General features: G+C 31.7%; 1 protein-coding gene across 2 annotated transcripts; it reads right to left on the bottom strand.

Moving 5' to 3' along the window:
- Positions 1 to 462: 462 nt before the first annotated feature.
- Positions 463 to 27,538, bottom strand: LOC113559816. Of its 2 annotated transcripts, XM_026965580.1 has the most exons (7): positions 27,193 to 27,538; positions 14,349 to 14,549; positions 13,090 to 13,323; positions 9,521 to 10,039; positions 4,098 to 4,754; positions 3,105 to 3,463; positions 463 to 1,096 (listed from the first exon to the last, which is right to left on the bottom strand). In XM_026965580.1, exons 2-6 carry the CDS (start codon positions 14,415 to 14,417, stop codon positions 3,143 to 3,145), a joined length of 1,800 nt encoding a protein of 599 aa, XP_026821381.1. In that variant the 5' UTR covers positions 14,418 to 14,549; positions 27,193 to 27,538; the 3' UTR covers positions 463 to 1,096; positions 3,105 to 3,142. The 2 variants fall into 2 exon arrangements, with proteins under 2 accessions (XP_026821381.1, XP_026821380.1); XM_026965579.2 differs by lacking the exon at positions 9,521 to 10,039 and having other exon boundaries at positions 27,193 to 27,529.
- Positions 27,539 to 27,886: the final 348 nt, after the last annotated feature.

Raw genomic sequence — 27,886 nt, 5'->3', positions numbered from 1 at the left:
AATATATTAATTGACAGACAATTGTAGTTATTTTACCTATATAATTCAGTTAGAATGCATTGACATTAGTCGTCTTAACTACATATATGAAATAGTTGAACTATAACTAATCAATATTTAGTTGTGGTGGTAACTATAAAATAATAGTATCTAGAACTAATAATATAGCATTGCCATAGGGAACTATAATTTACAAATAATGTATCCTAAAATTGAATTCAGATCAACCAAACATTTTTTTCCGTGCTCGAATAGCAATATCGTTGACTTTAAGCACAATTGAATGCAAAAGTAGTAGAATATTAATTGTAAAGATATAGATGTAGTAAAATTGTACAACATTTGTAAAGTTTAGCATTTTTTTTGATATTATAAAAAAAAAAAAATTTCAAAATATTAATATAGGTATTTACAAGTGGTACATCATTAGAACCGATTTTTAAAAATTTATAACAGCATAAAGTAACACATTAATCATTATTATTTAAAAAATAATATGTTTTATTATAAATTAATTGATTAATCGATAAATGGCTAAAACAACCTCAAAAATACATCAATTACAGTTACGATGGATCAATAAAATTAGAAATAACATTAATCGTAAAATAATAATAAAAAAAAAAAGTAAATACCTATAGTACATAAATACTACTATGGTAGGCAATATAATACAATACACGTCATGTTCTATGAAGAAGGCGGTTTACCATTGAAATAACATTATATAAATTTGAATATGATGTCATTATAATCTTCATAGTTCACGATACAATTATTGGACTCTGCACAATAATATTATTTCAACTTACAGTCATCGTACATCGACTGATTGGAAAATGTGGAAACATTTTGTACTAACTGTTTGTACGTTTAACGTATAATAATTCGATTTTTACTTTTTAGACTGTATACTGTATAGTAATAAAATATGATACGCATTAATATATTGACTCAATACTATTGAGTCTACAGACTATATAGGTAGATTCAAGTTGGACATAAATGATCACAGTGGCGATAATAGGTACAGCACAACAGCGATTTGAGTTCATCACTGCCATTCTTGTCATTAATATTGTGGTTAAATGGATGTCTGAAAATTATAAAAATACAATTATTAAATATTTTATTAGAACGGTACAATGGATACAATCTTAAATAAGTTCGTTTTCATAGATTTAACAACAATAATAATAAATACTACGAGTAATGAGTAGTATACTATAATTATTATCGCGCTATAGATATACGGAGGCTATAGTGATACAAATATGAAAAAAAATACACTCAAGATATATAATGGCCCGTCAAATTAATATAATTTCTATACAAAAAATAACGTAACGATCGACGGTATAAGCAATTATAATTTATAATGAATTACAATGCTCGATTTTCTATATTATACTATGAGTCAAGCTAGAAATGCATTTTATCATAAATACGCGTTAGGTATTACAGAAATCTATATTGTATTTGGATCATTGAAATATGCACTTAAAATGCAAAAAATACCCTTAAAATGGTTTTTATTTTAATGTTTATATTTATTTTGATATTAGTATATCATATGCATAAACATTTATTTATTTAATAAAAAAGTTGATTTAGTTTTAATTTTTAATTTAATTGAATCTTTAATAATACTATTTACCTGAATATTTTTTTTAAAAATGTTAATTGAAAATATTGAAAATGAATTAAAAAAGAGACGATGTACACGAAACGGTGCGCAACGCCAAATTGGAAACTTACAAATATATTGTCTCATATAATACCCAGCCATTTTCTTTAAAAAGAAAGTGTAGTATTTTAAACGATTTTTAAAATATATGTTTATACATACGACATACTGATTTAATAATATTTAATATTGCATAAATAATTTATTAAAATGTAAACGATTGAGAAACAATAACAACATTTATAGACATCTGAAACGTCCTAAAATTTCGTATAATTTTAATATTTTAATATTCATATTTATTTTTTACTTTCTATCGTCAGTAGCAATAAAATTAATTTAACAGAAAATCAACAGACTGGTGATCAATAATCATCATTCACATATAAAATTATTAATGATGCACTTTGGGTAAAATATTTTAGTAGATTTCAACCATTTTGGGTCCACGGCTCCTTTTGATTTTGTAATAAAATATACGGCTCCCATACAAACATTTAAAATAATTAAATTTACATTATTTAATCTAACTATGTTTATTAATGATGAAATAAACATGTTTTTATGTAATTATTAATAACAGGAAACATTTTTAAACATTAATAATAATTTTAATATTTATAGTGGGGCGACTGTGTTTGTTTTTGTTGCATAATATTATCAAATCATGGCGTACATTTTTAAAGCGCGATTCTCATTTCCTCATTTCCAGATCGTCCTCTGAAAAATAATTTTGGAATTGAACAATAAGTTGTAATAAGTGTTCCGTGAGGTTCTAAGTCACGTTGTACGGTCAAGCATTAAAAAATGCAGAACGCGGACAATTTGTACTATTATATACATAAAGTATATGCATGTGTATTTTTTTTATCGTTTTTGAGTTACAGCAAAATAAGAAAATTGATTTTGTCATAAACAGATTATTCGTAGAAAATAAATATTCTCATTTTTCCTAACGCTTTTGAAACGCGCATGCACATGTCAATAACTCGATAACAATAATAATTCACTACACGAATTTTACGAAAATTTACTTATTATTGATTTGACAAAATTAAAGTTAGTTGACGTTATCTGATCTCAATTCTGAAAAAAAAATTTTAATTTAGCAGAAAAATGTCTGTAGATCGTACGAAACTTTTCGGTTTTAATTTTAATTTTAAATTGAATATTATGATTTAAAAAATTCATATTTTTAAGTTTTTATTAGCACTTTATTATAGAATATAAGATTTCATTTTTACAAAGTATTCCGTACGATATATAGATAATTTTCTGCCAAGATTATATATTTTTTCAGAATCAAAATCGGACATCTTAAACTAACTCTAATTTTGTCAAAACTTAACGTCTTTTGAGCTCAAATTGACGGCAGTATCGAGGCCCCTTAATTGTTATCAATAAATAATAATAATACTTTTGTGGTGGCGGCGATGGTGAAAACGGTTGGAAAATTCACCGTTTCTTGTTCTGCATCCGAGCGGCCGCGTTCCGTTGCCGGTCAGCGCACAAAGGTATGTGCCTCTCGGCGGAAGCCTCGTTGAACGTCCGTCCGCAGTGCGGGCACTTTACCAGGTCCGAGTCAACCTCGTCGTCCTGGTCCGCCGCCGCGTTCTCCAGCTCCGGCGGCAAGTCCTTCACCGTGCCGCCCGCGGCCAGGTGCCGCTGCACAGCACGCGCGGCCCGCACGTTGCGCACAAGTTGGTCGTGCTTTCGGCGCCACGCATCCTTCTTCTTCTGGAGTTTCTCAGCGACTCGCTGGTCCTCCTTTTGGCTCTACACGTAAAACAAATCGCACACGTTAGGTCCGCTGTTGTGGGTTACGGTAAAATGGATATGGGAGTACGGGACGCACTCCGTTCGAGTGGTGCACACCGTGTGGATAGAACTGAATAAAGTTTCGCATTGCAACGCCGGTCACGTGCAATGGGGCGAGCATCGGGGTGGAATAGGGTATAAGTGAAAACGCGAAACGCGTAATCCATAGTTTTTTGCGATCAAATCATCATCTACGAACGGCTGAAAGTAATTTATTTTCATTTCGCGGTAGCGTCAAATGTGACAGGAAAGTGTTCACCACGTGCGTTCCTCGCTTTCGCACTTGTATAGGACGTTGACTGGTTAAAAATTATATTTCTTAATTTAATTAATCTCGCAAAGGTGTCGGAGCCAATGTATAAAAACTCGACTTACAGATATAATAATTATACTATACGTTTAAACTATCTAACTCCGCTCTTATATGACTCTTTTTCGCATTATTTTAGTCTGTCGGTACATACAACATTCGATTATAATCTTTATGACACGGTAAATGTTGTATATACAGTGAAAATTTGATTTCTAGTCTACCGACAATACTACGACCGTACAGACTAAGTGGTTGTTTTGTACCACGTAAGTTACCGACCTTTTTCTTGAACGACGAAACGTCCACGCCGGCCTCGGCGGCCACGGCTTCCAACCGCTTTTTGCTCGTGTCGAACACTTTGCGCTTGCGGTCCCGGTCACGCGTGCGCCGGCACACCTGCTCGTGCTTGGGCAACCGGTCAGCCGCAAAGTCCCTGGCGCACAGGGGGCAACGGGCCATGCCTTTGGCGGGCGGGCCTCTGTCCGCGGACAGTTGCTGCTTCACGGGTTGCGGTCGGGACGACACCGCGGCGGGCGTAGTACGCTTGACGACCGGCGGTCGGGGTGATGTCTTGGCCGGCAGTGGCGCCACGCGCCGTGGAGCGGCCGGCTTTTGAGGCAGTTTCGCCGCCCTGACCAACGGTTTCTGAACACCGGCCGCTGTGGCCGCACTAACGCTAGCCAACGCCGCGGCCGCACCGGCACCCGCCGCCAGCGCGTTGATCACTGTCGGCTGCACGACGGGCGGCAATAGCAACTTATTGGAGTCGTTGGACGCGGCCACCGGCTTTTTAGCAACACGGCCCACGCCACCGCCACCACCGCCACCACCGCCGCCACCGCCTCCGCCGGCGTTACCGTTGACCGTGGCCAATGGTTTCTTCACGACCGTCGCTGTTTTGCTGTTTATTCGCCCTGCCGGCCGCTGCAACTGTTGCTGTGGACAAACGAACACTAATCATTATACATTTATACACATCGTTCGAGTCATAAAAACAGTATGGTTATAAATATAATTTTCAACTCTTAAACTCGAATAATCGTAACTTTGAAAATTATTTTTTTTTTTTTTTTTTACATTTTTAGTGCAATTTTTAATGATCGATAATTTACACGCACAAATCTAACGATATAATAGCTAATAATCTATCACCGAAATACAGTAGTCTTATAAAGTAGTCAAGTAAAAATATTCAAATAACTTTTTAAGCTCTCAAATATGTAGCTATTATTTTAAATACTTTCTCAAATTATCTGTATTTAAAATTGAAATTAATTTAAAATTACTTTACCATTTCTAAATTGATTATTGATCAAAGTTTTTTCTCAAAACAATAGTTTACTAGTACATAACTGTTAGTAACTAAACGCTGTATAAAATAATATATTTGTAAAATTTAACAGAAAAAAAATCATTATTATAAAATTGATCTTAACATAACATTTGTGAGAGATCATTACTATTATTTCTTATTAAAAATAAATAAATATGACGATTTACGATCTCTAAAATTAAAAACTAAAACAATTTGGAAGGACCTCTAAAGTACCTAGATAAGAATCTACATTTATTTCAGAATGTACAAAGTATATTCTTATCTGGCTTAGTGGATAAAAGCCCCTATTATTATTATTCATATAGTATTATATGCATATCATTATATTATCAGTTTTTACAAGTGCTGTTTTGATATTTATTTTGTTATGAACTCACACAATAATATGACACGCGTACATGCATTATATACTGTGCTATTTTTGATACTACTTACGTCTCATAATAATATTATAATAAATAATAATAACAATTTTACTACCTACTCTATTACTACATTATATGTATATACGGTAAGTACTAAATAATAAAATATATACAACTATAAAGCCCGATATAGAAAATTAAATGCAAACTACGACACAATTATTAACTGTTTCATGACATGCTATTTGGTCAGTACCTATTTAATTTTTTAACGAAAATTCGTGCGTACACACACAACGCAACATTTGACATTTTAAATTCATATTTTACGTCCACTACAAACTAAATACTAACTATACGTTTATACACAATGACAACTCCGACAAATCACAAATATATTATAAATTCAATAGGTACCAAATTATTTTATTCTTTAATTCAAATATAATTACATATCTACAGTTCACGTGTATAATACCTTATACTTCAGGTTAAATCAGTCACGCATAACAACATGAACAGTATTGATATTTCTATCAATAGAAGGACATAGACAACTTAGTTGACGATAATAATTAAAACAAAGCAGTTATCGTATAAAAATATTCAAAATTGTCTATACAATATAAAGCTATGGTACATGTATAATATGCTTACACAATACATTTTTAAATAATTAAAAATACTGTTTTATAAAAACATAATATACAAAATTTTAATACATATATCTATACACAAATAATAAACATATACAAAAAAAAATTCAATTACACTTCACCAGTTTCTAATGCTTATACCGGTACTAAATTAATACAAAATATTCTCAAATATAAAGTGTACAAAACATTAAACAACAAAAATTAAATAAATGCTGTACATAATAATTTGCAAATAATATTAAATTGCATCAAAACTTGAACAAAAATCAAACATTTAATATTGTTATATATTATATTTTACAATAAATTAAAATTTTGAATTGCTGCAAGCTTTACAAAACTTTTCTAAACTTGTAGCTATAATATTGACCAAAAAAATCTTAGTAACCAAATTAAGTGTATAATACAAACTTTACTGCCAAATAACTGAAAATAATATTTTTAAACGATAACATTATATATCGAAGGCAATATTATACCTGTTATAGATTTTATTGTCGATGGTGTAAGGTGCAATTTCATTGGTATTCAAGTGTTCTAAGCTCCGTGTCGATTTATTAGTTAACCTAATCATCGAATTAAAAAAAAACTTATTCATTAAGTTCACATACATCCAAAAATAACTATATACAAGTGGCGTCACAAATATATTATTCTTTAAAACGTATATATATTATACAGATAAAAAAAAGTTTCAATCAAATTGAGTTCATTTATATGTATTACACTTGTAAAATCCGCATCAAAATATACGTATAATATGTACAAAGTCGTTAACCAAAATACTTGAAATTAACGTAAACAGTGACTACTAGAAAAATAGTAAACAAACAACAGTGAATATAATGCAGCAATAACTACGAAACGTCGGTTTATCGTTTGTTTTTTGGAGGGGAAGGATCTGACTTTAAATTAAAATTAAAAAATAAATTAATACATATCCCTTGATTTAATAATTGCCTAAGCCTACCATAGCTTGTATCTATAGCATACAATACGTAGAAATAATAGAATGCATTTTTAATACATCAAATAAACAATTTAAAGTTGCACCATCGTGTGAACGTATTTTTGTATGCGTTTTATACTGTCCGATTTTAAATTTTAATGTATGTATGCATTTTTTAACAAAGCATTTTATTAGTTATTTAGTTATTTAGGAAGTTGATTTTAACTTATAAAAAACTTATAATATTATGATATTGATTTGAAAATTTCGTGAAAATCGTGAAATAATTACATTACATTTGTATATACTTAGGAATCTCCGGGGACATTCGATTTTAAATAGAATGATTCCTAAATATTCTAGTCTAAAATCTTATGAATTTAACTGTTTTTTTTTTTTTCAAAATTACAATCTTTAAGACATGTTACTGCTTTTAGAAGATTTTGTTCTTATGCAAACAAAAATATACGTAGGTAGTTATTTCATTTTTTATAACATTTTGACATGTGCATGTACGTGCGAAAGTTACATTCTACCAAAAGCGATAACACAAATGTTCATTTACTACTCATATATAAATTGATATCTAAATATTACTCCTTAGAACATGCTATACACCACCACCTTAAGACTGTTGAAAACGGGTCGTTTTTTCGTGCATTTAGATAAATAACGGCAATAAGCGGAAGAAAAAATTACCCAGTAACAAAAGTCCGATATTAATTTTGAAAAAGTGAAATTTGTTAATTTGTAAGGTGAATTTTGAAAAAAAAAGTTATATATAAATATAATTAATTTGTTACCATAGTAATTAAACAATACCAACAATTGAAAATCCATTTCCTACATAACCTAGAAAAGAGAATAAGAAATTCAAATATATTTTTAAAATTAAAATCGGACTTTTGGTACTGGGTGATGAATTTTCATCCTCTTTTTGGGATTTTCATGTAAAAACTTTTTTATCATAAATAAATGTTTATTACATAAAGCGTACGGGGAACTTACGCACACTAATGATCAGTCACAACACACACAGTTACACATATCTCAAGGAGAAAATCGAATATTGCCTAAATTCGACCCCCTTAAAAATGGTTCGCTTTCGACAGCCTTAATAATATATTACATACTACAACTACACAACGCGTTGTCGGTTGGTATCTACTCGAACGATTAACGCGCGCTTGTCTGCATGGGACCTGGTAGCTACGACACACAAATTTGCTGATGGACTGTATAAATGTCGTGAATGTTACACGCATTTTTTCATGTCTTTTTCTCGTTGCCCGAAGTACATATACAAAATATGTATATTTGTAATATATTCTCAACGAAATTTAAAAATCGGATGTATTTGATAAAGATACTGTTGAACGCGAACCATTTTTAAGGGGTTGTATTTAGGCAAAGTGTAAACGTTTAAAGTTAAATAATTTATCATTATTGTATGTTAACAACATTGACTTACTTATCATAGGTCAATGGCAATCGTAGGCTATAATCTGACGTTGACATAATTCGCCTGACACAAGTTAATTTTATCGTTATCATCTCGACCATTTTGAAGGTTATAACAATAATGTGGTATTTTTTCCTTATACAACAAAAATACAAAATAATAGTAAAATTTACGATTATTTTTTATTCGTAAATAGGGGCTCTGGTGACTTTTGCAGGGGGCGTTGTGGGGGCAGCCGACTATGACCACCTATATCTGCCTATGTATTTATATGTTGGGTACACACCAAAACTCTGTATTCGGCGCGAATGACTGTACGTAATCAATAATATTAATGCCGGGTTGCATGAAACCGCGAACTTTAAATTTATTTAATGAAAAGTTTTATCGAACCGTGAAATATTTTCACAGACGTGTTTGGGTTGCACAAATCGTACGAGAAAAATAAATTGTAGAAATTTAAGCTCATCACAAAAAAATTACTATAAGGCATGGAGTAATATTCTTATTAACGGCCCATTAAAACTATTGAACGTTTAAAGATTGTTTAACGAATGAACAGAATTTTAATAATTCGTCAGGGCGCTAACGGCTCGTTAAACGTTAAACAGGACGTTCATGCAACTCGGCACAGGTGTATTATTTTACTTGCATATATCATCATCATGGGTGTCGACAAATTTGTGACGCCACCGACTAAACGCGCCGTAGGTGTTACTACTTTTAACGTGCTACGACTGCCACGACACTCAACTACAACACAGCACACCCGCTACATCGCACCACTAATATAACAAATAATAATAATAATAATTACGTGTTGGACTTCGCGTGTTGTGACGCGCTAACGCGTCACGGTCTTATTAAACATTATATACTTTGCGCATGCGCATGCAGCGTGCCCGTGTCGTTAAACTGTGACGATAATGACCTGTTGGTCGTCGTCGTCATCGCCGTCGCCGGAATCGCCGTGGTCACCACCTGCAGCCGCCGCCGGTGCCGCCAGTCTCTTTACTCCGCCGCCTTTGGCGGGTCCGGCAGCCCCGCCGCCCGCCCTGCCGGCACCGGTGCCGCCGTCGAGCAGCCACTTGAGCTCGGGCGCCGACTGGGCGGTTTTCATTTTTCCGGCTCCGCCGCGGAACGATTCCGACAGCAGCTGTCCGCCCAGGTTGGGCAGCCGGCCGAACAGCGCGAGAAGTTCGCCGCGCACGTCGCCGCCGTCCGTGTCGTTGATGCCCACCAGGCCGGCGCCGCCCGCCATCGACGGGGCCGTAAAGCAGACGGTCTTGCAGAGCGGGTCGTCCGCGTCTTCCGCGCCGGACAGCGGTCTCAGCGGCCGAGACCGGTCGCGGCCCGTCAGGCTCCGCCGCCGCTGCCGCCGCAGTTGCTGGTGGTGCTGGTAGCCCGGCCCCTGCGCCTGTTGACTCCGCTCGGCAAACAGCTGCCGTACCTTCGCGCCGGGTCAGGTGATCAAGTTAATCGGATTGTGCGGCACTATGCGATACGATTAACCGTACGCGACACATTTTCGCATACGAATCGGTTTGATATCGTGCGATTGCACAAACGGTTATCGTAACGCGCATTAATATATACCTATTAACCGCATTTGCCCGTCGTATACGGCACAATGGTTAGTGTAAGCGCATGAAATCCAGTCGTACGACGGGGTTTGTCATACGAAAAGTAACGTGTGTAGTGTCGTATCCCCCGCACGACGGGTTTGGTCGAAATGAACCGAAACTTCGCGTGTTATTATACGACTGTAAGTTTGATAAGTATTGTACGCGTACTGCGAGTTGTTTCTATTATCGAAATTGGTCTCGTAAGACTTAAAATGACCGGAAACGAGCAGGTCGTTAACGAGTGGTGGAGTGGATAGCGAGGTGTTGGACGCGACAATTTCAGTAGGTACGCCGTAAATATATAGCGCGCTATACCTGTTTAAAAATAAACTGCAGATTTGTCAACATGACACAGCGTTCCGTGTTCGCCGTGTACTGATTCGACGGTAAGGTTTAGGAGATATGTACCGATGAAATAAGCAGCTGCGCTCCCCGTTAACCCAACCACCGTATCGTTCTATCTTAGCCCGTAGTTATATAGTACCTACACTGCACTGCAAGTGCGCCCGAACAGCAACGGCACGCGCGGAGATGACAAAAAAAAGCGAGTTTTACACACCACGCAGCTCCGTGGGTGCTTATTAATCGGTTGTTGAAACCATGAGCCATGTGTTTAAAGTAATACAAACGTCGTTAAATAATTTACAAAAAAACGATGAAAAAAAAATGTTTTATTACTGCTATTATTGGAGACAATATAAGATAATATGTGTTTCAGATAAATTCTTTACGACACTGCGTCGGAGTAAACAGCCGCACCCGTGGTATAATAATTGTATACTAATATACTATTAATTATTGTACTATTGTATTGTTAATTATTATGGTAAAATGTGTAATGTAACTGTGGAAAAAATCATTTGACAATCGAGCAACAACAAAATAATTAAACGATTTCGAGTGAACAATCGAAACGTTATTTGATACGTCGCCGCCGTTATTCCGTGCTAGACATATTATGTGCATACGGTTAATTATTCGGTACGGCGACACTGACAAAATAATAAATAATTAAATAATATAAAAATAATAATAATATGATTTAATGTTTTATTAATAAGACGCTGATGACACTATGTAACGACTATCGTAGTGCACCTAAGACTTAACATAAACGTATACGTTCATCGATGCGTGGATAGGACGACGGTTTCGTGCTACTAAATGCGTAAATATAGATGTTTAACGAGCAATGAATATGATAGATATAATGAGAATTTGTACGGATTTATTAGCCGATTTTGACGTTGGTCTATGATCATTGATCAGCTATATTAATATATTATACTACAATATGGCCTATGACGCTTGTCGCTTTGACAAGATAGATAATTCAGTGTGTGGGAGAATGGTTGCCTGAATGGTTCCTAACTGCACATAAAATAATATTATAATGATAATGTAATATTTTTAACCATATAATATATTTCATCAATGTAGTGGTATATTTTTATACGCAGAGAATCAATGAAATAACTCGCCATGTGTATATTTCAGATGGATATCGGCGCCAGTGGTAAAAATCGTAATAATTGTTGTGCGATAATAATCGTATTACGCATTGCCCGCGCAACACAACAGCAATCCATTTCGTTCGATGATAGCGTGTGAACATAAAATATATTTTTGATATAAGCCTATTACACTATACTCGTACATCGGTTTGTGCATTATCGTACTACACTAATCAAAAATAATTTATGAACCGTATCACGATAAAAACAAATGCCGAGAAACTTCCATTGTTAATTATAAACTTAAAATTAACTAATCGCAAGGAACCTTATTAAGAATCACTAGCTAATGAGTTTTTCGGTGATGAGAAATTTTAACTTAAAAAGTTTTTATGTTTATAAATTGTTGTAAAAAAATTTGTAAAATTGAACTTTATACGGAATAGCTATATAGTTCCCAAGACCATACGTCTTAGTACTGTTACCGACTCGCTAATTTAACAACATGGACTATGATGGAGTATAGGCAACTGAAAACTTTATTTGAATAAATTGACTTATTTTTTACGAGTTATATCACTTGTGACACCACTTTTAAAAACCAACATCATAATAAACAGTAGCTTGTTACAAGTGTCCAATATACGAAATATATACTTTAAACGTCATCGAGGTTTGTCAATATTGACTATAGAAGGGGGTATAATGAACTATGATTCTATGGCAAATAATCCATGTAAAAAAGGTCTGCATATTATAAAATTTCCGTCGCTCTTTCCAAAAAATAGCCTGTAATTTATATTTTGTACTTTTTTTTTATACCTAATTTACTTCTTTACACTCACTTTTCTCCATAATATATGGTAAAATTTTAATTACTGTACAAAATAGTGTCGTTTTACCATGATCGATTTTTTAAATAATATATTTAATATAAAACTAAATAGATTATTAAATTATCATTAATTTATGGCGATTTTCAGAATTGAGCTTCCTTAAATTTAATTATTATAGACATATATTATACAGGATCTCGAATAAATTATTTCGAGGTTTCGACTAATAAATTAAATATTTTTTTTCAATAATACGAGCACGTGAAGATTACTGCAGTGCATGTTGCAGGCAATATTATTACAAGATTACCTATTTACAGCAGATGCTTACTATAAACAGCCACCTAACATATGATGGTAATGATATTATATGTGATCTATAGACGATTAAATACGATTTTGTTTAAACTGAATGAAAAAAAAACCCCCACGCAGGTAATATCGACTGTGTTGCGCAGTCTGTGCATAACGAGTTGCGTTCATCTATGCGTTCGCTATTTTCTCCTCGACAGTCGACGCGCGTACGAGGAACACATTATATTATTATTATCGGTAGGTAATAAAAATATTACGTTTGTAACGTACCTTTCCCTTTACGTCGACCTGTACGACAGAATCGCTACCGCTTCCGGATCCAGCCGGCCTGCGTTGCTGCGGTTGCACAGCGGGAACGGCGCCGACGATTCGCCGAACAGGTGGCACCGGCAAATCACCGCTTCCGGTGGTTTTGGTCGACGAAGTAGTTGACGATGTTGTTGACCCGGCGACGTTGCCTTTGATGGCTGCCAAAGTGGCCAAATGTTTCTCCTGAAACTTTTTCTGCACAACGGCGTAACACGGTTTTAGTAAAACATAATGCATCGTTATCCACGGTACTAGAAGTTGGATTAGTCATATATTGTATTCACCAGCTTATAAACGGAGGCGTTTTTATTAATTGTTTATATTATTGTCTATCAGCCACATAGATGCTTATATGTTAGTATGTAACTGACCATTCAAACGTCCAGTATAGGTATATAAATTATAATATCGTCTATGTGAGTATAATAATTTAACGTTTATTATATACAATATACATGTCAATATAAATTACTCATGAAATTGTACCTACGTATTTATGAGTTCAATGTTAAAAACTATCTCTTTGACATATACTTTTTCAGTAATTACAACTGAATTAAGACCGAGTTTCTTAAAGAAAATTATTTTATGGGTGATCCTACTGTCTCCGATAGCTGTAGGATGATTATAAAAAGATATATTAAAAAACATGTTATGATACAACTGTTATAATTAATATTACTACTAGCACGATTTTTGAGCTAGAGCTTATCACTCTATTTAATCAGAAGTGAATAATATATTGGAGTGAATAGTTAATTATTCACTAAATATTAATATTATATATATTTACATAAATATATTATTTACTGGTATTTATTATAAAATTTAATTTAAAAAAATTATAAATAACTTTGACGTTTGTATAGGTATACCTATTGTTTTTTAAAAACGATACCTACTTCATTATAAATATGATAACTTTAAATTCAATTTCTCAAATATTTTCTTATAAACCTACCAGACGACTATAATCACTGTTCTACGTATATGTAAACATGTTTTTATACAAAAAATTTGAAATTATAAGAACGACCATACCTGAAGGTAAAATGTTCTATCTAAACGACGGAATTACATAAAAACAGAAACAGCCCCGGTTCATATAATAAATTTATAATTATCAAAATGTATTTTCTAAGGCCGTGCAATCTGCATTATATTGAAGAAAATTCACAATAAATAATATAGACAACTATTCCGTTCTTGCCGTCACTTACTTGCATGTCCATCAATCTCGATTGTGGTTGACCAGCCGCCGCCGGAGCCCGCAAAGGCGACGACGCCATGATCACGGTGATCTACTTTGTCTGCAGTGGTCGCGTGTTTCGTCGTCCTCGCTTCTACCGTTTTGCACAGGTGTTTGTACAACAAAAGATGTGTGGATTGTTGCAGATGCAGCTGTCGCCGATTTTCGTATTCTAAAAAAATTGTAACATACAAATATAATAAAACCATAGGCGCAAATAGAGAGGGGGCTTTAGGGGCTAAGCCCCCCCAACCTCGAATACTTCAATAGCCCCCCCCCAAACATTTCCTAATTTTTTTTTAAGCTATATCTGTATTATTATAGTTTATGATACAAAATTCGTGTTCGTATTTTTAAGATTATGTAATTCTTAAATGAACAAATATTATTTATCGTGGTATTATTTTTATTATTATTGTACATTGTAGACTTGTAACCATAAACCATAATACCTGCCCAGAACTAAGAATAATAAGCTTTCTTATTACGGAATCTATTGTTGCAGCTCATATTGATATACCATTTGGCTATTATACGTCATATTTTATACGCCTATTATACGGGCTATACTATACTTTTTTTAAACTATTTTGTTTTTGTTTGTATATTTGTGTACAGGATACTTTTGATATCAATTCTTCAAACTTGAAATGTGAAATGAATGTAATGAAAAACGTGATGAAAGAAGTTAATTTTGGAAATATCAAAAAACATCTAAATGAAGAATTATTTCCTAATTTATTCAAAATTATGCAAGTGGCAATAACATTACCAGTGAGCTCGGCCACTTGTGAAAGGTCCTTTTCAACCATGAGAAAGATCAACACATATTTCCAAGCTAACATGGCTCAGGGCCGATTTAGTAATTTAGCAATATTGAATATCGAAAAAGATATTATAGTAGATATTGAAATAATATTAAACACATTTGCTAAATCCGACCGAACAAGCTCTAAAAATGTATTAGGTACATTTTTTTAAATAAAAATGTGTTATATAACTATATTATTTTGTTGTTACTTGTTGCTCTAAAGCCATACTTACAGTAATAATTTCTATTGTTTTCCTAAAAGTTATGTGGTATATAAATGTATAATGCATATTATATATATAATATAGTATATTAGTTTTGACAAAATGTTATAATAATTTTAAAAAAATGTTCAGTAAGTTTTATTTCCTGTCAATATTGTAATTAAGTAAGCAGTATACGATATATCTATATGTTGTACTAAAAAATTTTTTAGGTCTTAATTACCCGTATTCAATGCTTCATTCGGTAGCTAGTGCTTCAGCCCCCCAAAATCTCAAACGCTATTTGCGCCTATGAATAAAACACTAAATACTTGCTACCACTATTCCGTAACTCGAACTTAATTTAAATTATAATATCAATAAAATGTGCCTAAAGACTAAAACACTATAACCTACCTAACCATATAACACTGTGACCTTAAACCGTTGTATATTAACCTATACTAAAACTAGTTTTGTAAAATGTTTACGTATTACCTTCCAAATCATATAAATAAGACAATACAAATTTTGCCTATAAGCTATAGAAATTAATGAGTATATACTGATCAATAATCTACTATAGGTTTCAAAATTATAGTTTTTAAATATAATATTATGTATAGTGCATACTTAATGTGTTATACAATTATGTCTCACATAGTTACTGCAGTTATGACGACTTATTAAAGTTGAATACAATATAGTGAGTGCTGACAGTAGTTGACATAATTTAAAGAATCATAATTTTGTGAGTTATGACATACTCGTATTTAGCCACGATTCCTAAAGATTATTTCAAACAATCAAGTAAAAATATTCATCACTTTCTACAAACTTTTGATTTTTGAACTTCGCCAATCATTACCATTTTCTTTTTTTACATAAGCAAAAAAAAAAATAACTTTTTAATCATTATTTTGAAAAAATATAATTTACTAATTTAAAATTAACAAAAGTATACTCTAATAATACACATTATTTAGTATGTTATATTATTATACTATAGTAATAATAATTAGAACGATGAAAAAGTTAAAATATTAAATAATTATTAATTTCATATTATAACCATCGGTCTAGTCAAAAAAAAAAAAAAATGTCTCACTGAACTTTTTATGATTTCTCGGTGAAAAAAAATTTGTAAGATCTTCGTTACTTTTAATTATGTAAAATTATTGTAATCTTTGCAATTGCGTTACACTACAATGTATAAGTTAAATTCTATCCTCCTATATCCAACCTTCAGAAAAGATGTTATATAATGTTAGAACAATAATTATAATAATTACTGAATACTGATGGTCATCAATAATAATACTAATAATAATAATTGAAAATAAAATAGTGATGCTTCCTATCAATAACCGTAGGTTTTAGGGTTATCGGATACACATCGCATTACCATCAGACTACTATCTCCCACTTCAATGTTTTTCAGTTAAATAAGTATAAATACTAGGTTTTCTAAAACGATTTATATCATGAAATAATAATAACTATAATAATAGAGATACGTTGTGTTTATGTGATGGTGGTACTGATAATGGTGTTGTTCAGTCATATTATACAGTTAATTAGTTGAGTAATAAATACAATTTTCATATATTTTCATGATAACGATTACTATCGTGGCGAATGGAATAAACATCATGCAATTCCTTTAACTATTTACCACCAACGTAGTATTATTATAATTTATAATGTATAGGGTTAGGGTACCTACTACCCATACAGGGTGTCCCGCGAGGATTTACCCATTGCAATATCTCCTGAAATAATAGAAATATCATAATTCTGGTTTTTTAATAAGATTCACAGGGACAGAAACTACAAATATTTCATTTTTTCATTTATTTTTATGTTTTAGTAAAAAAGTTAAAAAATGTATTTTTTTTTGTTTAATTATTTAAAAAAAAATCGAAGATAGCCATTTTGAAGAGTTTGTTTTCTGAAAATATTGACGTTTTAGCATTTTAATTTCATCAATTTCCTGAGTTTTAATATTTTTTCTAGTTTCTAAAAAACTGCGAATTATTTAATACGATAGTGCCATAGTGGTATCATTGTATCAAACATTGGCCCGCGTGCTCGTACGGCTGGCGAACGGGTTTCAGTGTGGCTCCCAATAAACATCATATTTTATTTCTTCAACATTGTTAAATTTTTAAATTAAGTTAATAACTATTGTACAAAATATCAATATTTACATTTTTGTTATACCTAGGTTTATAATAATTATAATAAATAGATAAAACAAATGTATTTTGTTTACTTTGAATTTAGTAAAAAAAGGTGTTGACCGGATAAAAAAAAAGCCACAAAATAACTTACTGAAATTTACACGCCAGACTTTTAAAAAAAAGCGTGTGACCAATAATATATACATTTTTTTAATACAATTTAATGTTGTAAATAGTTGCGTTAAAATAATACTTTCATTACAATGCATATTTTATTACTAAGGCTCGGAAATTATAGAAATTAAAATCTTTAGTATAATAACAATTTTTAAAATAAATTATAACTTATTAATTATCTGCTAAATGATTATAATATAAAAGTGTATTACTATTTACTATACAAATGTACATATTACATAAATAAAATATCATAACAATTATTCTTATTTTTTTTTTATCGAAATAAACTAGGTATACTTAGTTATAATTGAAATGGAATAAAAAACAGGTCGTACAAAAATAATAATATGTCATCATGGAGTATATTATAGGCCATAATAAAACCATGTTATTATCAAAAAGATTTGCCATACCTAGGTTAGATCAGGTATTACCAAAACCTATAGTGGAAAATTTTGAAACTGTACAAATATTTAACAAAATAAAATACCCATACAAAATAATTTAGTAAAAAATATGCAAGGCAATTAAATATATTTATTATAATATATAACTATGCTTAAAAATTAAGATAAAACAATATGCAACATTTTTAAATTGTCGAAAAATGTAAAATTATGCATTTTAAATTCTAGTATTTAGTATCATCATTATATGAAATGGGTTTCTAATAGAAACTTTCTATAACTTATGGTCAGCAATGAATCAAGTACATATATACAAATATGCGAATCCCATAATTTCCGAGCCATTATATTACTTATGTATTATGTATACTAGTATACTACAGCTTAGGTTAAATTTGATAATTAATAATCTGAATAATCATGCAGTTAGCATAACGAACGAACAAAACATATTTATTACACAAGCAATATTAATTATTTTTTATTATTATTGTTTTCCAATCTCGAAACTCCAATTAAAAAATATTTATGTAGGAAATATTCTAGAATGCAAACAATTTATTATTATTAATAAATAATGTGCAGATTTTTAAAATATTATTATTAATTGGACGATTTGTTTAAACAAAAATATAAAATATTTCAATTGTATCAGTTTACCGTAGGTACAATTTTGTGAGAGAAAAATATTATAATGGCCCAATAATTGTTATATTGGTGACACGATGAGACTCTTCATCACGAAGAGCAGTGAGTTTTGACGAATGCTGTGCACGAATTATTTGTCGAGTGTGCCTATACAATAATATAATAGTAGGATTCCACGGTGCGTATAGCGCTCGCGTAATTTTAACGAAACGTCACGCATCGTTGTCGTAGTACGTCATCATATTATTATGAACATTGTCGAAGAAAACAATACGATAATAATAAATAATATTATGTAAAAAAAAAAGGGCGTGCAAATAACCATATCAATACTGCCATGGTTAGTTTGATCGGATGACTGTGTAATATAATATTTTAATTAGACTACAACACGATAAACTATATGGTATAAATACGACTGAAAATAATAAAATGTGCAGTATTATAGGTTCTGTATAATCGTTTATGGACTTATGGCGGTTTCTGCAACATTAATATAGTGTCGACGGTGCACATAATATTATACGTATAATATACTATAATAGCCCTACTGGCTGAAAGCGATTTCTAATTGGGTTGTTACGATTTACGGCTAAAATGAAATCAATAAATTACTATTATTTATTTCATCGATTTCAATGCCTTGTTTTTAAAAACGGTATAATTAAGAATATCCGTCGGTTACGGGGTCTGATGTTTTATCAACAATTCTGAACCAAAACGCCCAACTACTAATCAATATAAGTTTTATATAATATATTATGTTGTTATTATATTTTCATACGTGGCAGTTTCATATAACGTATTTATAACTCATTCATCGTACGATTCGTACGAAGGTTATGCAAACGATGACAGACAAATAATAACTATTATTCTGTATATTGCCCTGTCACGTGAATTGCGTAATACCATTATTTTATGATCACATTTTCTTAACTTAAGTACCTATAAGTATTATAACAATAAATTGTTATATTTTGATTTTCTTTTACTCAAAATAAATAATTTTTTTCAAACTCCACTTCGTAAATATTTTAGTCATCAGAACTATGCTTAATACTCATAATAACTGTCTAAATGATGAAAATTAATTTTGAAACAATGTGAAACCACACAAAAAACTATAATGTATAACGAGTATAGGAAATAGACCAAGGCAAAGAGAAGATATTAACAATAATTTGACATAAATTGTCAAGTTTTAAGCAACTATTAGAATACATTTGATAGAAGAGTATATACCTCGCTAGTACATACTACATACCTATATAAAAACTAAATTGCTAAATTGCTTTAGTCATAAAAACAAAACTAAGTCACCTGCAGTTAAACTTCTCTATATACTGGACATTTGTGATTTCCGTTAATAACGCATACAAATATAAAATATGGATGACGGAGTATTGGCGAATAATATTTCAGTCAAACGACGGCGTAAAATCGATTGGTCGTTGAGCGATAATAATCTACTTAGCCTCTTACACTAAACGATTTGTGACGGAGTCGATATAATACGTATTATATACTGATGGAATTAATGGTTTAGTTAAAAACTATCTGTATGATATACGCGTTCGAAATATAATACACCAATATGGAAATCGTTCGCGAATTAAAAAATAATTAATTTATACCTCGACGATAGTTGTGCGTGACAGAACCGCGTGATAAACCAATCACGCGTATACAGTAACTACCAATATGCATACATTGCGATATTGATAATTTATATCATATGTATATACATATATATATATATTGCGCTCGGACTCGGTACATAATAATATTATAAACTACCTACACTTTATTCCTATTGCAGGCGGTACGCTGCAGATGCTTCGCAGCCTGTGCCGTCGCCCGACGGATCTCTTATAATAATATTATTATACGTACGTATATATTACAATATAATATGTGTATTATTATCCGTTCGACTGAACTCACCTCCACCGATCGAATATAATATCGTAAATACCATGCCTCGGCGCGCGAACGGTTTTCGTGTTTCGTCCCCTACGTACGTTGCGCCTCCCACGCACAACTGTATTACATTATTAAAATATATTATTATTATTATTGCATACGACCGTGTCGGAGGTAGGCGTACACATCTATGCACGTGCTGCGATGATTGTCTTGTACGCGCTCGCCGTATACATTTTTTTGCTGATTTTTCGCGGAGGCGGCGGCGATAGCGCTCTAACCTATAGCCGAGGACGACTTCGCCCACGCCGTCGCCTCTCCACCGCCCGCCGCCACCGCAATCGCAGCCGAGTCATTGCCACTCGCGCACAAGCACAACAACACACTCACTTATAGTCACTTCACTCGCGCGTAAGTTGTGACGGCCGACGGTGGCGTTATAGTAACGACACACACACACACAATAATACAAACAATCGTATGTGTGCATATTTCATAATAAATTGAATAATGACACACTCACGAGAATCGATCATGTTTCTAACCCCTCGCCAAAACGACCTTATGTATCTTGTGACCATCCCATCACCCCCCGACGGCCGAGTCATCGATCGCGCTTGCCGGAGTGTGCCTTGATTTTCACGAGGTACCTATAGGATATAAGTACATAACATATTACCGATATAGGTACATGCGACATTAACAGATACTTAGTATTATAATATGCATACCCACAGCCTGTTATACGCATATTGTCAAGGTTTTTTTTTTATATTATTATTTTAGACATACATAACACACATATATGTATAGACCTGTATGATGCGTATTATTATTGCACATTATCGTATCTTATACTCGAGAAACTGATGTATTTTTTTTTATTGGATTCCATTGAATTGCTTTTGGTCCAAACTTAATTATCATAAAGGAGATCAAAATCGGAAGATAATATTATTATCATGTCCTCTGATTCTATGTGTTCTATGATAAAAATATTATAACTTATTAGTTATTTTTATTCAGTTCTGCATTATCATAGTTTAAGCTATACTTAATCCGTAAGCATTATTGTTTTCAAATAATTTGATAATACGTCTAATATATTGGTTTCCGAATACATGCAGCCTGCAAATTCTACATTTTTTTAACGTTATAATAAATCTTAATTAAATATATACTTCGTATTTTAATACGTGAGTCGAATTATTAAGATGAAAAAGACTAGGTAACAACATTAAAAATTATTTAAAAAAAATTACGTTCTAATAAAAATGGGCAATACCATTTGGTTAATTTAAGTAATGAATATTATAGTTTTGCATTTGTATTTATTATCTATTTTTCCCTAATGAAATTTGGGTATTAAAATATGTAGCTTGGTATATAGTAACCTAACCTAAATGGTTACATACTTGGTAAATTTCTGTACTCCTTCTAAAAAGTATTCTAGTTCTACCTATAAAATTTAGCACCTCTTCCCCACTTTCAAAATATGTTTATTACAACTCTGTTTAATTCTCAAAATTATATCAAATATTTAAACAATCATACTTAATTTTTTGAATGTCAAAATAAAATATACATATTGTCATTTTCAGTAAGATAATGTGGAATCTGTGATTTCAAAACTTCACGGAAAATGGTCTGAGTATATGGGCACGCCTATATATGGCTATAAGGAATAATCATAATATACTGTATCGCTATTATTACTGATTACGATGTAGCACACGGCGTTGAAATAACAATAATAGCGACGACCAAAACTGGATTAATAAATTATTATTAAAGGCGGCATCGACCGGTCGACAGTAGCGGTGGCATCGTGTTTGTGTTCAGGCGAACGGGTGGGTTGATGTGCGTGTACCCCAAAAAGTTGTACCTATATATTTTATTATATTTATGTGCGTTTTATACAGTAATATATACGATATTATCAAGGTGTTCCAACGTCTATATGTTTATAAATTTATAATCACATTATTAATACATGTTATTATTTGTAATGCATATAAAGGTATATAGGTATTTTATATGTATGATACGCAAATATAATACTTAAAGAGGACGGTACCCATGCATATTATGCGTCTCTGTCTTATATACGTATGGAATTAAAAATTTGTATTCATCAATGTATATTGTGTATAAGGTCAACTTACTCTACAACATTAAAACAAACAATACACAATAAATCCTGAAAAAAAAAAACAATTTGATATAACATTTGATATAGTATGGAAATCATAAAAATACAAAAAAGATTATTAATGAACAACCATCAAATATTTTTTAAATGCTTATAAAAAATCTATAAACAACGTAGACATTTCAATTCAATAAATTTGGAAATTAATTTTTCCCATTTAAGTAAGTACCTTAAAACGTTTCCATAAACTAGCGATAAACTGTTCGTGAGTACAGTATTACAGTAAATAACAACTAATGAAAGGCATTTTTGAAACTTAAAAAATCTCAGAAATACTTAAGAAGAAGACCGATTTAGACTATTCAATTACATTATTTCTTACACTAAAGCTTATATAATCGTTTTTATCGTGTACTATAATTTTAGTTATCTATTGAATATTACTAAACCACTTGAAAAGTTATATACGAGTAAGAATCTATACTTAGAACTTAAAACAATATTTTACATTCTCAATATTAATTATATTATTTTTATAAATACTCAGAAAAGTCAGATCTAAAATAAATATTAATTTACTATTTATCATGGTGAACAATAGTTGAATAGTAAATAACTGCAAGCTATTAAGTAGTACTTAAGTAGGTTAGCTATTTTTATTATTATTATTATTAATTATGTCTTCTATGTATAATAATTTAATATGAATGTGTTATTTATTCAGTATAATATAATACAAGCGTATCGAGCGTAAAGTCTGAGTAAAGAATGATTGCATTACTTCTGACGATATATTTCACGCGGATACAGCGATGACGATAAATAGAGGACATAATTCAATTAATCAAGTAACCACATAATAACATTATGTACCATATTAGGTACGTAATATCTCCTTATTGGTTGTGGAATGCACATCGTTTGAAAAAGTGTATGAGGACATTTTTCTTACAAAAAATTAATAGTTCTTGTTTATATAAGTATTAACTACTATAAAATTGTAAATTATTCATATTATAATTGGATATTGAAAATTAGTATGATTTATGTTATTGTTAAAGTCAGAATTTAATAATTAAATATATAATTTATTAAAATTATTGTTTAATACAATAGTACCTTAAAGTTTATCTGTGAATGTAATAGATGAAATAAATTATATTAATTACCTAGTAATTTGACAATTTTGTTAATTTTAAAAATTACAATCATTTAATAAAAGCTCCTTGTTTATATTGATCTCGAAAGTCTTATAAAAAAGTGACCATATATTACAATATCTAAAGCTGTTAAGAGTATTAGAAACGCACCGCTTGTAATAATTAAGTATAGTGACATGTACAGCAACCAATAGTATGTGAAGATGTATAGTTATAAAATGTCAGCCAAGTCCGGATTAAGAACATTAATTAATACGTTTATTTTATTAAAATAAACAACTGAATTTAAAAAAATATATACTCTTAAATTTAAAAATATTAGAAATAATTAGTATTTAAATGTTACATTTTTTTTTAATAACTATTTTACTCGACTTTACTTAGGTTAAAATGAATTTATTGATTTATAGTTTTTAGTTAAAATATACAGTACAAAATCACAAACACAATTAAAATGAATAATTTTATGATTATCCACTTTTTAATTCTGGATATTATATTTTTGATATAAGCACAAAAACTGGACAGATTCGACGAATACTTAAGTCAATGTGAATCCAATATCGTTAAAATTGGTTTTCGTCTTTATGTACTACTTACATCAAAAATATGTCCAAAATTAAGAAAGTAAATCAAAAATGTAATCATTGTAATAATTTTGTTCATAAGTACATATTTAATTTTAAAATTTGTGTTTTTTTTTAATATACTTATAAACTTTATTATTTGACGTATAATAATTATCTCTATTAATTATAATTATAATACCTATTATTTAAAACTTTCAATCAAAATTGTATATGTTTTATATGTATTATTGTATGATTTATTAATCTTATGATAACATTAAAATTTTAAATATTCGTAATACGCATTTTTGTGTACATTAGGTTAAATTAAATACAATTAATTAATAATTAATTAGATTTAATTAATTTTTACCAATTAGCCGAAATATTTTCAATTTATATAATATTGATTGAATGTTTAATGTGTTTACTTTAATATCCATTAACAATTGTTTCCATTTAACCAGTAAATAAAATTATTTCCAAATAAGTCTAAAAGTCGTTTAAGGCACTTGAAGAAAATAATATTATATACAAGGAACCTAAAACTTTATTTTTAAAATCTATATTATCGTTTTAATGTAATTAACTAATAAGATCAATTAATACGTTGGGATGAAAATATTTCTTTTTACCAGGACAAAGCGTCCGTTTCGAAACGCATCGATAATATTTTAATAAAACATATTGCTATATTTTATAGATACGTATTATTGTTATAGCTATTACTATATTTGCTGAAATGTTTGTATTTTGTAGTTAGTTGTTATAGCCTTCGAGTTACTATAATGCATAATGTATTTAAAACAATTAAATGATTATTATAATTTTATTTATCAATCATTCATTCATAAAATATATATTCCTAATCACTAAAATGTGTAACATTATGACTACTGGGCTACACCTATAACAATTAAAACATTTATAAAATTTAGTTATGAACTTATTATCTTAAATGTTCGTTGATAAATTATCGAATAACTCAAAGATCAATAGTATTTTTATAAATACTTAAGTAATGTATTAAATATGAAAAATAAATTAATTTAATGTAGGTATATGATAGTGTTCTGCTCTTAGTTTTTTATGAAGATAAAATGCATTGATAAGCAATCATTGTCGGAAACTAAACATCATTGAAGAAAGTTCTATGGAAAAGATCATTAATCATTTTGGGAAAGTACGCCGAATAATAAATAATAATAATGTAATGTAATATCTAATATATCAGTTGCATTACTTTCTAAAACATGGTACGTAAAACATGGATGTTTTACCAAAAACTGTGACGAGTATCAGCGTAAGTACATATTTTTATTTCTTCCGAACGGTGTATAATAATATTATGTACAGTATATTATTAAACCGAGAAAATATTAAAACCCTAATTGAAATTATCGGTATTTAAATATTATATTATACTTGTATTTCTACCGGTCACGATTGCCGAGGACCAAATACCACGGATAAAAACGATAATAATATCATCATGGTCTTGATAAATGTAAAATAATTAGGTGCTATATTATTTTTTTATTATGTATAATACTACTTAATATTATACACATACGAATTCGGCATTGCGGTGTTATACTTAAGATGAGAAGACTTAGAACTTGTATGTGTTGTCTCCGTCTTACCCAAGGACAATTTTCGTTCAGAGGAATACATTTTGTATAAATAACTTTAATACGCATCAAAGTCATTGAACATTTGTCAAAACTTGGAGGTAAAGTCATTTCTGTGTCGGTACGTTGAGCATTTTTAGATTATAGTATTTTACACTCTCATAGGTCGCTTAAAAATTAAAGTGTCGTAAAAAATCACGTACACAGATAATATTTTCACTCAAATAATAATATTATAGACGCAACACCGACACGAACGACGAACGAAATTTAAAAAATAATCCATCAAGTCACAGTACTCCCTCGTTTACACGAACTCGGTCAACACTAATTATTGGATAACGCGAACCGGTTTTCCGGTCCCAAGAAAGGCTTAAACAGTAAGGTATAGGTTTTTTATTTTCTCACATCCTCAGTTTACACGGAACTTGAACTAACATTAGGAATCATGTTGTCGTTTTGTTGACTAACACGAACTGAAAAATATCGTTTTCTTTTTTTCGTTTTATTACTTGTATAATGTGTATCACTCATAATCTTTATTTTAGCTAAGTAGTTTTATTTCGAATTTATTTACATACTATATTAATGTGATAATGTAAAACAACCTCTATATGCATACATGTTTATTATATGCATAATATAACTTGTTGTACGCATATGTAATTGCTCGTGTATTTTAATAACCGTATTTAAATTAATCTTCTCTAATAACGCGAATGTGTTTCAGATTACACGATTTTTTTTTTAACTGTTAATTTTGCAGTCCCGTCGGGTTCGTGTTAACGAGGGAGTACTGTAAAGTTAAAAAAGTTTCTATACGATATTTGACTTTACGCAATTCGAGTCAATTATTTCCATTGACTTGTCCGCCGACGTTAACGTTAACATTCGTACATAAAATAACATATATACAGGTGCATATTATACGTAAATGGTAGGTACCTTCGAAGTCGGCGCGGTATGATCGCGCCAAAAACGGTGAGGTCGCACAGGAAGACTTGACGGCGGCGGCAGGCTGGATCGCCTATTCAAAGTCCGCGCGAAACGTGACGACGGCGATAACTGTGTTATATTATTATTATCGTCGGTGTTACCGCACCCGCCGCCGGCAACACGTGCGCGCGCCAATCGCCACAGCTGTATATTACAATAATAATATGATGGATAACGATATCGCGCGTACGACTTGCTGCACCGTCGAGTGCGGTTCGAACACTGACGACTCGTCGCCGCGGACGCGCAAAAGAGGCGGTCGGGTGGCCAAGTCGTAGGCACGTGGGCCGCGGCGGTGGACAACGACGACGGTACAATATTTGTTAACTTCGTTCGTCAAAATAACGGCGTTGATAACCGGCGGCGGCGGCGGCGGCGGCGACGACCTAATAGGGAGTACAAAACGACGGCAAGGTCGGCGGCGGCGCGGCTCTCCCGCTTCACCGACGCCCCACCGCCGCCGTCCTTTGTCAGGTGTTCGGTTCTGCGTGCGTGCGTTATCGCGGCGCGTGGCCGTTGCGCGACTCTCGCCGTCGTCGCGCGGCGTGCCGTTTTGCCGAGTGTGGCGACCGAGCGAACGGCCCGGCGGCGGCGGCGGCGGCGGCACACGCGCTCCCGGTAGTCGGCGTCCTGGAACGATGAC

The sequence above is a fragment of the Rhopalosiphum maidis genome, chromosome 3 (genome assembly GCF_003676215.2).
Source record: "Rhopalosiphum maidis isolate BTI-1 chromosome 3, ASM367621v3, whole genome shotgun sequence".
Lineage (NCBI taxonomy): Eukaryota > Metazoa > Arthropoda > Insecta > Hemiptera > Aphididae > Rhopalosiphum > Rhopalosiphum maidis.
The sequence above is the reverse complement of the archived record's forward strand: the minus strand, read 5'-3'. Positions and strand labels throughout refer to the sequence as shown.